We start from the raw sequence: 15,975 nt of genomic DNA on the forward strand, positions 1-15,975 counted from the left end.
CAAAATATGGCTATAGGCTACCTTAATATTTTGTTAGTAGCCTAGGCTATATTTTGTGTGTGTTAGTGTTTGTTAGCTCAATTGGAAAACAACCAATCAAATAAAACTTTCAATATTTATTATCCAGATTTTAAAAAATGCACATTTAAGAAGCTGTTGAAACATCTTATTTATTTATTTTCTGCATTAAAATGTTGGTATTCTGTTAAGTTGTGCTCCGCTAGTAGCTACTGCAGGACTGCATTGACCATACTAATCCTAAATGTACATCTTTCAGTCTCTTGCGACTTTACAAAACGTGCTCCTTAAAGCGCTTTGGTCAATTTTGTGCTCAGTTCGTGTGTAAATAGAGGTTCATATTTGCAGTGAACACGATATTCAACCAATTAACTAATCCTGATGAACAAAGACGTCTCGTTACTTGTCTACGGGGCGCGAGATTAGTGCTTTTGTTTGCAGTTATTATTATGCCAACACCTATAGCCTAGAAGATAATGTTTAAATCTTGCCTTGGAGCAATGCCTTTTTTAAAATCGTTCAAAACGCATAGGCCTATTATTATAGCCCCAGTTTTTTTTTTTAGTTTTTTTTTTTACTAATAGCCAATTAATCACAAATGATAACTTTGCAAACATCATCCCCCTTTTAACTGTACACATTCATCTTTAATGTAAGACTGTGGTGTGCCCACTGGAGAGAAGGCCATTAAGCGCTAAACCCCAGGATAAACAGACAATTAGGCCAAATGAATTAACTTGTTTGTGGCATTAATTACACGCTTTGTGCAAACAAAAAGCCTTGTGAAAGAATGTTATTTGACTCAGGCCTAACAAGCCGATCTCGTTTCCTCCTGATATTTTATCTTGCCGTTTAAATTGATAAGGAGACAAAATAACTAATAGCCCAATAATTACACGGAATACGCATTATGTCAGGCTAATAAAAACGCGTTAAAATATATTTATATATTTATACTAAGATATATTATACAAATATATTTGTACAGATTGAAAAAAGAGCGTAGATGCTTCTGTAAAAGGCTAAATATTTTAAACATTGTACAAATAAATAGGCTACGTTTTTTTTTTTTTTTTTTGTCTTCAATGGATAAATTCTAGCCTAGGCTGTTTATTATGTTAACGCCTTTGTAATCGTAGTATTGTCTGGAAGAAGAAAAAAGTTCCACGTGCACTAACAACTGTAAACTAATTTTTAAAATTAAATTAAATTTATAATTATTATAATTCACAAATTTAATTAAATAATTACATCACTCCTTCTACGTTATATAAATACTTGGTAAGTAATTAAAGGATGTGTTAGCCTGTTTATTTGTTGACTAGCTCGCCAACTTTCACATCCATTCGCGGAAGCATACTCGCACTAATATAGCAATATTCTACCTATTAATCCTCCTACCATCGAGTGAACTGGCGCGCCATTCGCCTGCTTGAAAACATCCCGCAATGAGTGGCCAGTTCTGATTGGAGCGACGATAAAACCCTGCGCGCAAAGCGAATGTGCAAGAAGGGCAGCGCGCACTGGCTAATGACGGGCAAGCTTGACAGTGATTGGCAGGGCTGCCATGACAACCACAGCACGACTCAGGGAAGACCAATAGAAAAGCGAAACAAAATGTTTCACCGTTGCACTCGAAGTTGATTAAGGGTAGATATTACGCGTTCGGTGGCACTGCAGCGATAGCAGCGCAAACACCACGTCAGTTTTGCCGTATTTCCCCCGTCTGTTTGTGTCTGTCCGGCGACTCCATGGTGTTCAGGTCTCCTTTAGAGCTTTATCCCTCACATATTTTCCTGCCCAATTTCGCGGATCGCCCTCTGCTTCTAGCGGGCAGCATTCCCAGAGCGAGGTCCCCGGAGGACTTACCGATGTTTCAACTGCCCACCCTAAACTTCTCGGCGGAACAGGTGGCCAGCGTGTGCGAGACGCTGGAGGAAACAGGGGACATCGAGAGACTCGGACGTTTCCTTTGGTCCTTGCCCGTGGCACCCGGAGCCTGCGATGCCATCAACAAGCACGAGTCCATCCAGCGAGCCCGAGCGGTGGTCGCATATCACACTGGAAGCTTCCGTGAATTGTATCACATTCTGGAAACCCACAAGTTCACTAAAGACTCTCATGGAAAGCTGCAAGCGATGTGGCTCGAGGCGCACTACCAAGAGGCAGAGAAGCTGCGCGGTCGTCCCCTCGGACCCGTTGATAAATACCGGGTCCGCAAGAAGTTCCCCTTGCCACGGACCATCTGGGATGGCGAACAGAAGACGCACTGTTTCAAGGAACGAACGCGCGGCTTGTTGAGGGAGTGGTACCTACAGGATCCTTACCCCAATCCGAGCAAGAAAAGGGAACTGGCGCAAGCCACTGGACTGACTCCCACTCAAGTGGGCAATTGGTTTAAAAATCGGAGGCAAAGAGACAGGGCGGCAGCTGCCAAAAACAGGTCAGTTTAATGGTTTCGACTGAAATCGGGGAGGAAATCAAACTAATACTTGTGTTGATATAAAGAAATAGACGGCACAAGCTGTCACCGAGTCTGAATGATGAGCTCGATCTTGGTTAAAAGAAATCGAGCACATTTTTTTTTTCCATTTAGGCGATAGGCTATAAATAAACAAAAGCAGCAGTTTGCAGTTTTTTAGCATATAAGAAGTTCAGCCAATCTCTTTAGAGAGAATTTTAAGGCGTTTTTTAAAATAAAAGAAGAGAAGTAAATGTGTAGCTCTTTGCTAATTAAGAAAAAGGAATTCATAATTGATATATAAAGCAACAAAAATATTTCACATTTCGTTATGATTATTATGTTTTTATTTTTCCCCAGACACATTTAATTTCTTCACCTTATTTGTGAATAAACACATTTCATAGAAATATTAAAATACAAGTTAATATACATATAAATATTGTTAATATAGGCCTATATATATAGGCCAGTATATTTGGCAGCGTATTGCTATAGTGTTTTATTTAATTCACTGTAGGTTGTTTCAACACAAATTTGGGTCAAATATGGACAAACCTAGCCATTGGGTTAAATTTATTAATACAGTTTTAACCCAATAGTTGAGTTTGTCCATATTTGACCCAAATTTGGGTTAAAACAATTCAGCATTTTTTTTTTTAATATTGCAAAAAAAAATTTGACCAAATACAAACAGAAATATTTCATGTAGTGTAAACTGATATAATCAAACAGGCTTCATATATCAACTTCATGTATAAAATATAATTAAGGATGTCTAGAGCTCATAATAAGCAGTTCTGTTCACAAATAACACAATTTAAAAAATATATATATATATTTTAATGAATATAAATGATCACTTCATAAACACAAACGCTTGTCTACAAATATAAACCACCTTATATAATCAGTGACTTGTGTAATTAAATCTATTTTTACTCTTATTGGTGTGATCCTCTCACATTTCATTGATCAAAACTCGGGTTTGTTATTAGAGAGAGTAACATGTTACTTCAGTCTGTGATGTATGTACTGAAAATGATGTTGCATAAATAATCTTAGTTTCTAAACACTTGTGTTTTTTAGGCTTCAGCATCACGGACTGGGTCAAAGCGGCCTGCGCTCCATGTCGGAGTCCGGGTGCACACCTCACAGCTCGGCCGAGTCCCCGTGCGCGGCCGCCAGTCCCACCACCAGCGTCTCCAGTATGAATGAACGAGGCGACGGCGGGACCATCCTCTCAGTTACAGACAGTGACTCTGATTTCGATGTATGATGCACCGTCAGACAAATATGGAACATTTTTGCCCAGAGAAAAATGAACTAGTGAGAAAATGTGGGCAACATGAGGACCGGCCATTTTGCCACCTTGTGTTTGACAAAAGCATGCTGTTTTTCCAGCGCTTCAACGGACTGACGCCCTTTCCTTTCATTTCCAAGGCCTACGCGACCATTTTGCATGTTCATTTGTGAATATTTTGCATTTTTAAAAGGCATTTATGAAGTGGAGTCGGAGAAAGTAGAACTCGATGCTCAAAGAAATGAGTGAACCGGAGAGGCAATTTTGTTATTTTGTGTTTATCAGACAATCGTTCAAGTCAAAAGCACCTTTATTCCCCATCGTCTTTTACTCGGCAGCAGATGTTCATACTAATTTTATCTCGAGATTTATATTGAATTGTCCATGTCTGATTCAAAGTTTTCCTTAGGTCTAGGCTTGTCTAGATAGGTATGCTTGTATGATATCGCAATTACGCCACTCTCTTTCCTGCAAATTTCTTTATGTTGTGTCCATAAAGCGTGAGTAACTGTCTGTTAAGTGCTTGGAGATTTTAAGTGTCTATTCATTATGCTCGTTTTTATACTGTAAATTGGTTAATGGCGCTGAAAACACAGTGTTATGGGTCACTTTTATGCAAATAAATATAATTTAATATAACGACTATCAGAATATTATTTGTTTATTTAACGAGTTGACATTGTAGTATTATGTCAGAAAATACAGAAAAATTATATTCTGTACATTAGTGTCTTTTTTTTCAGGAGTGTGAATGTTTGTCTGAGCGAGAACATAATTCCATACAAATCGCACTCAAAAAAGAAAGAGGTGAAAAATAAGGGTTCTTTTTTATTTGTTTAATTTTAAAAATGTTTCCGCATTTTTCTTATTAGTCTATTATTATTATTATTATTATTACGTTATTATTATTATTGTAGAATTGCACATTGGCGCAAACGGTTTTAAAATAACATGAATTTTATTTCCAGTAGTAAATCGAATGGGAGAGCTTACAGCTTTCGTGTTGCCAGTGATTGTGCGTTTTTAATAATCGATAATTGTCGGAAATGTTTAGGTAGAGAGCAATACAAATTATATAATAGTAAGCCTAAATCATAACAAATTTCTGTTGACTAATTTACGCCCGCTTCTTACTGGTGATGTAGGTTTGTTTTATAGTGTACAGCCTAAATAAATTGAAAAATGGACTAGTAGGCTATTTTGTTGCAGTGTTACCTCACTGAAAAAAAAAGAAAGAAAAAAAACTGTTGGTTTAACTTAAAAAAAAAAAGAAGGCTAAATCTGCTTGCCTTAAAAATTTGAGTTCATTAAAATTAAGAATTTGAGTTAATACAATGAAGGAGACTGGTTTAATCAACAGAACTCGAAATAGTTGTTATCAGAAACATTAATTATCTAAATTTATTTGACGAAAGAAAAAAAGTTGAGATAGCAAATCATGAAAATCTTATTTTTTTCATTGTTTTTAAAATAAAATAAAATAAAATAAAAATAATAAAAACAAAACAAATGTATTCTTAGGCTATACATCAGGCCATCTTAAGTCTACTAAAACCACATTACTTACACATTATTCCAAGGAACTTGTCACTTATCACCTCAATGTTCAAACGTCATTTATCTGCCTAATAGTCCCATCATTCAATTTCAGTCTTCTCTCTTACTACGACCATGAGGGTAAATAACAAGAGGATGGTTTGTTTGTAGTTTCCTAATAGCATTCCATATAAGAGAAAGAATGTGTCGTTTACTGTGAGAGGATTTCTGTTCCCTCTTCTCCCCTTTGATTTGATCGCTTAACTGAGCACAACTTTTTATTCGTGTTTATTCACGCGGCAGTTCCCCTTGACCTGGATTCATTGTGCTGCATGGAGCTGCGCTATAAAATAAACGCGACGCACCTCTATAGCACACCAGAAGTGCAATTTAGTGCAATTTCAAGGTTACACTTAGGCTATTAAGTATAAACTTAACATGTTAATAGTGAAGTAAATGTAGTGAAAATGGACTAGTATTTTGTTGCAGTGTTACCTCACTGCAAAAAAAAAAAAACAATTGTTGGTTTAACTTAAAAAAAAAAAGGCTAAATCTGCTTGCCTTAAAATTTTGAGTTCATTACAATTAAGAATTTGAGTTAATGCAATGAAGGAGACTGGTTTAATCGACAGAACTCCAAATAGTTGTTAGCCTATCTGAAACATTAATTATCTAAGTTGATTTGACGAAAGAAAAAAAAGTTGAGATAGCAAATCATGAAAATATTTTTTTTTTACAGTGTAACCTAAATCTGCTTAACAATGTTTTGTTAACTTCATTTAATAGCCTGTTATGTTAATCAATTAATGAACCAACCAACCAATTAAGGGTATAATTTGATGACATGTAATACATCTGTGTAAATAGTCTACGCGTAAATAATCTTTCAGCAACCACCCAAATCACAAGCTCGCCAACAGAAGTTACTTTAGCCTGGGGACGCAGCAACAGGCTACACCAATCGAGCTACTTCCGTTTAGATCATTATCAGACGGTAAGTCTACAAAACTTAAGTAGCCCTTGTCATTATCACCTATTATAGGTTTACAAACCTACCACAACACATGTAATAACTAACTGGAGTGTTTGTTTGGGCCTACATTCTCTTAACATAGCCTAGGTGAGAGTTGGAAAACATGGGGCGACAACAGAATAATGTTTGCGCCTGACTGAGGAACCTCAACAAACTAAGGATGATAAACTAAACATAACAACACATTTTAGAATTCGCACACTGACATGAGGGTGAACGCCAGTAATAAGATGTAGGACCTTAAATGGATAGTTCACCCAAAAATGAAAATGTTGTTACTTAGCCTACTCAACCTCAAGTTGAGGTTTTTTTTTTTTTCTTTCTTCTGCTGAACACAAAAGAAGATACATGTATTTATATAAAGAATGTTGAAAAACACTATGGAGCTTAATGGCTATCGTCAATTGTCTGGTTACCAACATTCTTGAAAATATCTTAATGGTGACAACATTTCAATTTTGGGGTGAACTATCCCTTTAAATTTGCAAATGCAAATGTGACCGCGGCCTATCCGCACAGCTGCTCGACAAAATAATGTTTCACGCTGATAAACAAGAATTAAGCTACTACTTTTTGTGACAGTTTTGCATGTACCTCGATAAAGCACATGTGTTTTATGGAGTGATATGCATAGCCTATTCTTTGTCATTAAGTAAATGTTTACTCAGCTCTTCAGCCCAAACATTCTCAGCTGAACACACGCTACACGGCTCACAATACATTTTTAACAATCAAAACTGTCGAATGAAACAAATTTATTAGACTGTGAATTTGTTAGCAACATAGAAAGGAACTGTTCAAACGAGATGTAAAGCTTTACTAAGAGTAGGCTATAAATCGATAGACATGTCGTGAACTTGTCTTCCAGTAGAAAGCCTTTACATTCGTGTGCTTATGGCGCCATCATGTGGTGAATATTAGATAAAACAATCTAAAGGAATCTGTAGAATTTTTTACAGTTTCTGTGTTTATTTACATGATTAATAAAGACTGTTGGCTATATATATTTAATATAGCCTATCTATGCTATAGCTAGTACATTATTATACAAGTAGCATAGCCTATTAATGTAAGCTATAGCATATATTAAATACATATAGCGTACAGTCTTTATTAATCATGTAAATAAACACAGAAACGGAATAATAATAATCTATTTTGTAGATATCGCTGCTTTGAAACAATCTCTATTGTATAATGTGCTATATAAATAAAGGTGACTGACTGTAGTAATATTTACACGTTATAACAAACCAACTTTGGCACCACAGTTATTTTACTTAAAACATAATTTGCCTATTGTATGTAATGCAGCCTATGTATGTAATGCAGATGTGGGCCTCATTTAAGATGTTTTAAGAAACAGTTTAAAGTTATTTAAATAAAATATTTACATATTTCCCCCTCTGCATAATTTATGCTTACTTTGATGCTAATAGTAACTAATTATAGATGAGATTTTCTTTATAGTGCAGTGCCTTCAGGAAAACATGTGACCTTGTGATATTTGAATATTATTATTATTTCACAAACAAACTTATAACAGTAAATAAATACATTTGTATGTGAGTGTTGTGTGCCTCACATTCTCTTTTTCTCTCATTCCTCCTCCCCTCCTCCCTTCTGGGCAGGTTCAAATCTTCAATAGGCTAACCTGACATGTTGAATGTTGATATTATACAGTGCTTAAATCTGTACTTTTTTCTTTCACCACTTTCAGAATGTATTTGAGCATTAATATTTCTAAAACCCTGTTTTTCCAAAATTATAACAATTTACTTCATTACATTCCAGAAATAGCTTTCAGCGCCTCCAATGATGGAGTTTAATTTTATTATACCACACCAAAAAAAAAAAAAAAATGCTGGGTTGTTTCAACCCATGTTTGGGTCAAATATGAACAAACACAACCCTTGGTTTATTTTATTTTTTAATTATACTGTTTAAACCCAACCGTTGGGTTTGTCCATATTTGACCCAAACATGGGTTGAAACAACCCAACATTTTTAGAGTGATGGCTATTTCAAGTTATTTTGTGCTGGTTTGGGGAATCGTTATTTCTTTCTATAAAAACTTCCGACAATAGTTAAGATGATCCCAGTAGTGATTTTCAACTTGATGGAACTTAGCAGGTTTAGGCTGCTTATCATACCGTCACCAATAGGCGGCAGTATATGTCCATAATTTCGGCTTCAACAAAACTATAGCCTAACAAAATAGTGAAAAGTGAAAAACGTAAAGTTGCACAAATGGCCTATTCTCTATAAAAAGTAAAAGTCTATTTGTATGCTACAGATTGTCTATTATAAACGGCTTTATTGCTGCCTTCGTTTTTAAAGTCAAAGTTGTGATAAAGTTGCATTCTGCAGCGATAAGTTAATCGACCACGCTGAATTTGACTGAAGAAAAATGTACGAAGAACTTGTATAAAATTGTATAGAAGACAAATTATTGTGATACGGAAATAAAATTGTTATAAATAAAGCTGTGTGAACAGGTGCCTATGTTTTTGGGATAGCACTGCACTTTAAAGTTATGCTAAATTGAACATGGCCAGTCAAACTTTATTGCCAACTTTACTCAACTTGCCTAGTTATCAAGACTATTATGTAAAATGCAAACAAGAAAGAAAAGAATAGGTTTATTTAACCAAACGTGACAAAACATCATGCGTTATAAAAGACCATCCAAGTTAAAGCGTTTTATTTGTTTGTTTTCTACTATACTATTTCAGGTCTGCTTCTACTGTATTTTAATGAATATAAAGGGTATTCATTAAAATATAAATGAATTAAAACCGGTATTTCCATGATGTTATGATGGTTGCATTTATTTAATTGCATTAATGAATCAGCAGAAGAGATTTTCCTCGAGGCCATTAATATTGACAAATAAAGTGCAGTGACCATAAATTAGACCACGAACATTTTGTTCAACCGCAAGGACACAACACATTTCGACTTTATTAAATATATATTTTATTAGGTCATTTTATAGCTAGACATATCAAAAACTATCCCTTGATTACACTGAATTGTTACACTAATTTCTGATGGAAACATTGTTCTTGACGTATAGGACCATAATCGTCTGGTATTCTGGGAATTTGTTTGGCTAATGTCCTCTACTCTTGACTAATAGAATGTTTGGTATGATAACGAAGCTAGTAATTGGTGGGAGAGTCAAAGAAGTTGTGTTTTATTCCTTATGATCCAAGTTCCACCAGGCTGGCCGTCATGGTGTGGAGGAGGCCGTCGTGCATGGAGAAGTGATGGTGGCTCTGGGAGTCTGAGCCGCTGACGGGGATGATGGAGACGCTGGGCCCGGGCGGAGGAGCAAAGCTGTGCAGGGGGGGCAGACCTGAACTGGGACCCATGAGGATGGCTGGGCTCATGGAGCTGTGATCCGGAGTCGCCGCGGGAGATTTGTCATCCTCTGAACTTTCACATAGAGATTTGTTTTCGTGAGAGGTGAGTGGGTTGTGGCCGCTTGGATTTGCACCATCGTTTTCTCTGTTGGAGCAGATCGTTCAAATTCGTTAGCAGGACGGCAGACACAAAAATAACCGCACGCTTGCACATACAAACACCTGGATTTGTAGCTAATAAAATTTATGATACTTTTATTTTTCAGCATTAGGAGGACATTATAGGCATTTTTCATTTTTAAGCAAAAGCTCTATTTAGGCTAAATTAATCATATGAACTATATTTAACAATTAGTAATTATATGATTGTGACAAGTCTTGAGTTTACTGAGTTGAGATTTTCAAATTACACATTTAAATCAGAAGATTTTAAAAGATTAATAGCCTAATATTAAATATCCTTATCTATATTTTAATAATGCTATACAATGGATAATATGAATAGGCTATTATTTGTATTTAGTTTTACTTTATTTTGTATAATTTTTTAGGCATAGTTATTTTGTGTGCTCAAATAATCACTTTTGCGTCACTCATTGATTAAAAATTCATACATTTTCGTGCACTGATGTCATACAATTAATAACTTTATAGAATGTTCTATTTGCGGTTATAGGCCTACATATTTTCTAAAAGTCCAGTTGTTGTTTTTTTAATTTTTGACATTCAAATTGTTAATTGATTGTCTTTATTAGCCCTTTTTATTATTACCACCAAGGACACTAATGAATGTAATTTCTTTACATATTTTACATATTTGATATGGCCATTGTAATTTTGCATATTGATCAGAAAGATAACAGCTTGTTTAAAATCTTGAGCGTAATGGTGTTCTTCCTACCTTTCCTTTGCTTCTGCGGCACGATCCCTCTGCCTTCTGTTCTTGAACCAGTTGCTGACCTGCGTCGTGGTGAGGCCCGTGGCCTCGGCCAGTTCTCGCTTCTCTCTCGGAGAAGGATACGGGTTGTGAGTGTACCACTCTTTAAGCACACATCGGCTCTTCTCCTTAAAACAGTAGCTCGTCTCCTCTCCATCCCAAATGCTGCGAGGCAGCGGGAACTTTCTGCGCACTCGGTACTTTCCCACTGCGCCCAGAGGGCGACCGCGCAATTTCTCCGCTTCGACGTAGTGAGCTTTCAGCCAGAGCTGTTGCAGTTTAGGGTGGTTGTGCGGAGAAAACTGGGTACTCTCTAATACTTTGTAGAGCTCCCTGAAGTTGCCTCGATGGAAAGCAACCACGGCTTTCGCTTTCAATACGCTCTCGTTTTTGTGGAGGTGCTCACAAGCAGGTAAGGACCACAGAAAGCGTCCGAGACGTTCGATACTCCCACCTTGCTGAAGGACCTCGCAAACGCAGGCAACCTGCTCTTGGGTAAATCCAAAAGTTGGTGGCAAAGACATAGTTGAGGGCAATGGGATACTTGATGTCCTGTGCGTATCTCACCCACTCTTAACGTTGGTTTTTTAAGGTGATATCCACTTTGGAAACTCAAGCAATGAAGTTCCTCCAACTGAAGAGTTTCAGTTCTTGATGTACATTTTCCATGGAAAAAAAAAAGCCCAAAGAAAAAACTAGCAGTTAGAGTGAGCGTGTTGCATTGCTCAATCACATTAGTTGCAATATCATGACGCGCTAATCATTCTTACGCGCTCTCGTTGTGCGCAATAGATTGCTTCCTCGACTGTCCTTAGCTATCAGCCCGCCCTCTGGTTATCATATCTCTTACAGACTCAATAGTGTGTAAGGACGGCTAGCGCATCCTCCTGGGGAATCATACGGGCAAGTGTGGAGAGAAGTTGTGTAGCAGAAACTGACCCTGCCTCTTGGATATAGAGTGGCACTTGGATGACATGCACCTCGGGGGAAGGAGTGCGCGCAACACACTCCAAAAACAGACACTGCCGTGCTGTATTATAATCACAGAATAAGGGGAAATATAGCTATAGCTACAGTGACATGTTTTTGTTATCATTAACAAAAGTTTGTGGGGAAACTACTGCCCTTTTGATATACTGTAGTTTCATTTCACCATCAGGCGAGACATTAATAGGCTACTGCATTTACGTCATTTTCTAAACTAATACGGAATCATAAATATATTAAAAGATTTGTGCAAATTTGCAAATATAAACATAAAGTAAATTTGGGAAACAAAGTAAATCGGAGAAAATCATTTAAATATCTCTTCGAGTTAATTATTTTATTAGTAATGGATGGCTGGCACCAGAGGTTTGCTGGATTGATGTTTGTGACGAGAAGTCTCTGGTGTCGTGTATCTGACGAGTTATTTTGGAATGTAACGCGACTCCAGCGTACTTTTTCATATGGACATTGTAATTCTAGCATTTGGTTCCAGAGGGACACAGATATTTGGCAAAATCGTTTTATGGGGAGCTAATATATTCAGCTCTCACCGAGTCAAGAAAATAATTTGATGTTAGTTTGCATATGAAAGCAAAACATATTAGGCCTTTTTAGCTCGAATATGCTGCTCAGTGCTATTAATATATTTTATTGCTTTACAAAATATAGCAATCATAAAACTATTACTGTTACTATTAATGCATTTTAAATGGAATTCACATCTTAAAATATAATGGTTCTCCACTGGTTATTTTAAGGTTCAGCAAAAAAAAAAAAAAAAGTCCTCATCAAGCACAATTTTATTCATTTTATTCTTTAGTTCTATTGAAATTAAAAACAGTTTTTGACGTTACATTATAGGTTCTTCAGATCAGTGTTAGAATAAAGGGTTTCTTTTTTATAACCTTAATTATAAGATTTATTTATTTATTTTTAAAATCAGAAGTAAATCAGAAATCTTTTTTAAGAAGCAGAAAAAGTACCCAGTAACCATATATCTCACATATCTTTATGCATTCAGAACAGTGGTCACGTATTTCCCATAAGTAAGCTACCTTTAAATTTGCATGGCATGTTTCAGGTTTACATTGTGGCATAGGCTATTGTATTACGTATTTTGCATGTCTTTTTGTAAAAAAAAAAAAAAAAAGACACACATGCTCATACACACACGTGTACACACAGACGTAAAGGGTTGAGTTTTCAGTAAAAGGACCTGATTGATTATACATGGATGGGATCATTTTTCCAGTGAAGGGGAGGAGGTGTCTGAGCAGCCGTTAGCCAGTCTGAGACCGCCACAGCAGCAGAGATGGACGATGGAGGACGTTCAGTAAGTGCCTTCCGCTCACAGCACGACAGAAGGAGTCAGTTCAAGTCCATTTTGAAAGCCATTCTTTATTCAGGCGAGCTGCTTCACGCTAGCTTTGCTGTGTCATTCTAAACCCTGCATCAGAGACAGTGAGCCGAGCTTGGCTGCTGTCTGGGGCTCCAGCCTCTGACCTTGATGATGGAGAAGTGAGGAGATGATGGAGACGTTGTTTGCCTGCTCTTAAAGGACTAGCTCTTTAATGAACAAATTACTGTGCACAGATTGCCGCTTTCTCCTAAAGATAGTTTACCCAAAAATGGAACTTCTGTCATCTGCCTCATCTTCAAGTCGTTCCAAACCTGTATGACTTTATTTATTCTGCAGAACACAAAAGAAGACATTTTGAATAATGTTTCAACTGTTTCTGTCCATACAGTGAAAGTAAATGGGGTCCAAAACTACAATGGACGCCAGTGACTTTCACTGTATGGACAAAATGAACATTTTCTTAATCTTTATACAGGTTTGGAACAACATGAAGGAGAGTAAATAATGATAAACTTCCCATTTTTGGGTGGACTATCCCTTTAAAGGTGAATCATTGTACTTAAAGGGATAGTTAAGTTCACCCAAAAATGAATATAAGCCCATGATTTACTCACCCTTAAGTCATCCTATGTGTATATGACATTCTTCTTTCAGACTAATACAATCTGAGTTATATAAAAAAATGTCCTGGTTCTTCCAAGCTTTATAATGGCAGTGTTTCGGGGTTTCTGTTTTGAAGTCAATAAAAGTGCATCTATCCATCATAAAAGTGCTCCACATGGCTCCGGGGAGTTAATAAAGTCCTTCTGAAGTGAAGCGATGCGTTTGTGTAAGAAAAATATTGCATTTAATCTCTAACTTTTGTTTTGCTCTATCCTCTGCGCTTTCGCGTTCGTCACCGGAACTTACGCTACGCCTGCGTCCTTCGTCATATGCTGGAATGCCAGTCTCTCGTGAACGCACGTACGACAGTTCGAGGAAGTTAGAGATTACAGTTGGGAAAGTTTTAAATATGGTTATTTTTCTTATATGCATCGCTTCACTTCAGAAGGCCTTTATTAACTCCCCGGAGCCGTGTGGAGCACTTTTATGATGGATAGATGCACTTTTATGGACGTCAAAACAGAAACAGCCATTCACTGCCATTATAAAACTTGAAAGAGCCAGAACATTTTTTTTAATATAACTCCGATTGTATTCGTCTGAAAGAATGTAAAATTTTGGGTGAACTATCCCTTTAAAAAGATTAAACCAAAAATAAAAATGTGGCATCAATTACTCATCCTCATGTTATTGCAAACCTGTATCACATCCATTTTGTCAGCAAAAAAAAAAAAAAGAAAAAAGAAAGAAGATAGATACATTGAAGAATGTTTCAATACAAGGAAAGTAAATTGGGTCCAAAACAACAATGGATGCCACTGATTTCCCTAGATGGACAAAACCATTTTGATTACCATGACTTCCATTGTATTCCATTTCTCTCAAAACATCTTCTTGTATATTCCACAGAGGAAAGAAAGTTATGCAGATTTGGAAGAAAAAAACATGAACACATGATGTCAGAATTTTCATTTTGGGCGAACTATCCCTTTACTCTCACTTTTCCATGTTTATCTGTTACAGTGACATTCTCTGATATATGCACCTTTTGATCATCTTGCTTTATTTTTTATTTAAAAAGATTACTCTCTTAAACTTTCAAACTTTTCTTCTTAAAAAAAAGAAACAGTAAAAGCATTTTACTCTGTGATTTGCCATCCAAGGAAATGCACATCCCCACCTGAACCGAAAGAGGAAGAAAGGGCAATCCAAGCAGCTCTCTGCACACACCTGCACCTGTCTAATGTTTCATGGGCCATGAGTGAGAAAGAGGTCTGCTAATCTGCCCACGCGGCTGGGCAGCGTTTGTTTTTCCAGGAGGCCCGTTGCTGACCATGCAGTGGCCTAAGCTTTTTTCTTTATTCAAATCAAGGCAGTTGTGTAGGGGGCCATGGGCAGAGACACCCAACACCCGGCAATCACACTGTCCTCCACTCACAGCGCACACTCTAAATGATTAATGAAGCTGGCTCACCTTCCCTCTCAGGAGGGACGCGAAACCTGATAGCGCCGGGAGAGGCTGCGCTCAGCCGCGCGCATGTGTGTGTGTGTGTGCTCTAGGAGAAGACGTGTAGGGCCATAAGTTTCATCAGTGTTGTATGGTGGTTGACACAGAGAGAATTCACAGTAGTCTACCAGTGACCATTTTGAAGAAGACGATGACTGGCTAAAGCAATATTTGCTTTATAGTTTATATGTTCCACCAACACGTGCATCATTTCAAGCTTTAACACATAATCAGAGTATTGCGCCATTATCTAAGATGCTAAATCATGTCAGTGCTTGTTCTCTTTCTCTCTCACACACACTCTCCTTCTCTTGTCCTCTTGTGTGTTGGCCCCCTGGGTGATCAAGTTTCAGCCCTCTGTCCTCCTGGCAGGCAGAGGGATTAAATGTTCATGCATAGGGAAGTGACACCACCAGTGTCTGGGCAGGAACATGCTTCTCAGACTGTAATCAAAGCACTATCTTTCATTCTCCCTCTCTCTGTCTCATTTACTCACTCTTATATTTTTCTTACTCTTTCATATGCTTGTTTTGGATCATTTTCTGAACTATGAAAGATTATTAGCAATTTTATCCAATAAAAAAATGTCTTTGTATAAATTTCTGTAAGTATATTTGCTAATCCATACCAGTTACAGTAATGTTGTTATGGTGTTTAATGTGTTGAAACACCTGTGACATATAAATCTAATGCTGTCACAGATCTTATTAACAGCTGATCCTCCACATTCCCAAGTGTTTTATTGGGAATGTTGGCTTATAGCAGATGAGTAGCCTGGTCAGGAAATGACTCCCATAATATTTCATATACATTTGAGGAATGCATCCACATGTGTGGTATAGTGTGAGCATTGTACATTTTC

General features: G+C 37.0%; 3 protein-coding genes across 3 annotated transcripts in view; 1 reads left to right on the forward strand and 2 right to left on the reverse strand.

Annotated features, from left to right (window-relative positions):
* Positions 1 to 15,975, reverse strand: part of LOC307146748 (oxoeicosanoid receptor 1-like) — a 424,896-nt gene that overhangs the window by 158,919 nt on the left and 250,002 nt on the right. The gene's annotated exons all lie outside the window — the stretch shown is intronic.
* On the forward strand, positions 1,452 to 4,503 carry six3b (SIX homeobox 3b). Its single transcript, XM_079850996.1, has 2 exons — positions 1,452 to 2,461; positions 3,569 to 4,503. The coding sequence occupies exons 1-2, from the start codon at positions 1,770 to 1,772 to the stop codon at positions 3,756 to 3,758; spliced, it is 882 nt and encodes a 293-aa protein (XP_079707122.1). The 5' UTR covers positions 1,452 to 1,769; the 3' UTR covers positions 3,759 to 4,503.
* On the reverse strand, positions 9,159 to 11,681 carry six2b (SIX homeobox 2b). Its single transcript, XM_079850999.1, has 2 exons — positions 10,621 to 11,681; positions 9,159 to 9,864 (listed from the first exon to the last, which is right to left on the reverse strand). Exons 1-2 carry the CDS (start codon positions 11,178 to 11,180, stop codon positions 9,558 to 9,560), a joined length of 867 nt encoding a protein of 288 aa, XP_079707125.1. The 5' UTR covers positions 11,181 to 11,681; the 3' UTR covers positions 9,159 to 9,557.

Source organism: Squalius cephalus (genome assembly GCF_949319135.1).
Source record: "Squalius cephalus genome assembly, chromosome: 19".
Classification (NCBI taxonomy): domain Eukaryota; kingdom Metazoa; phylum Chordata; class Actinopteri; order Cypriniformes; family Leuciscidae; genus Squalius; species Squalius cephalus.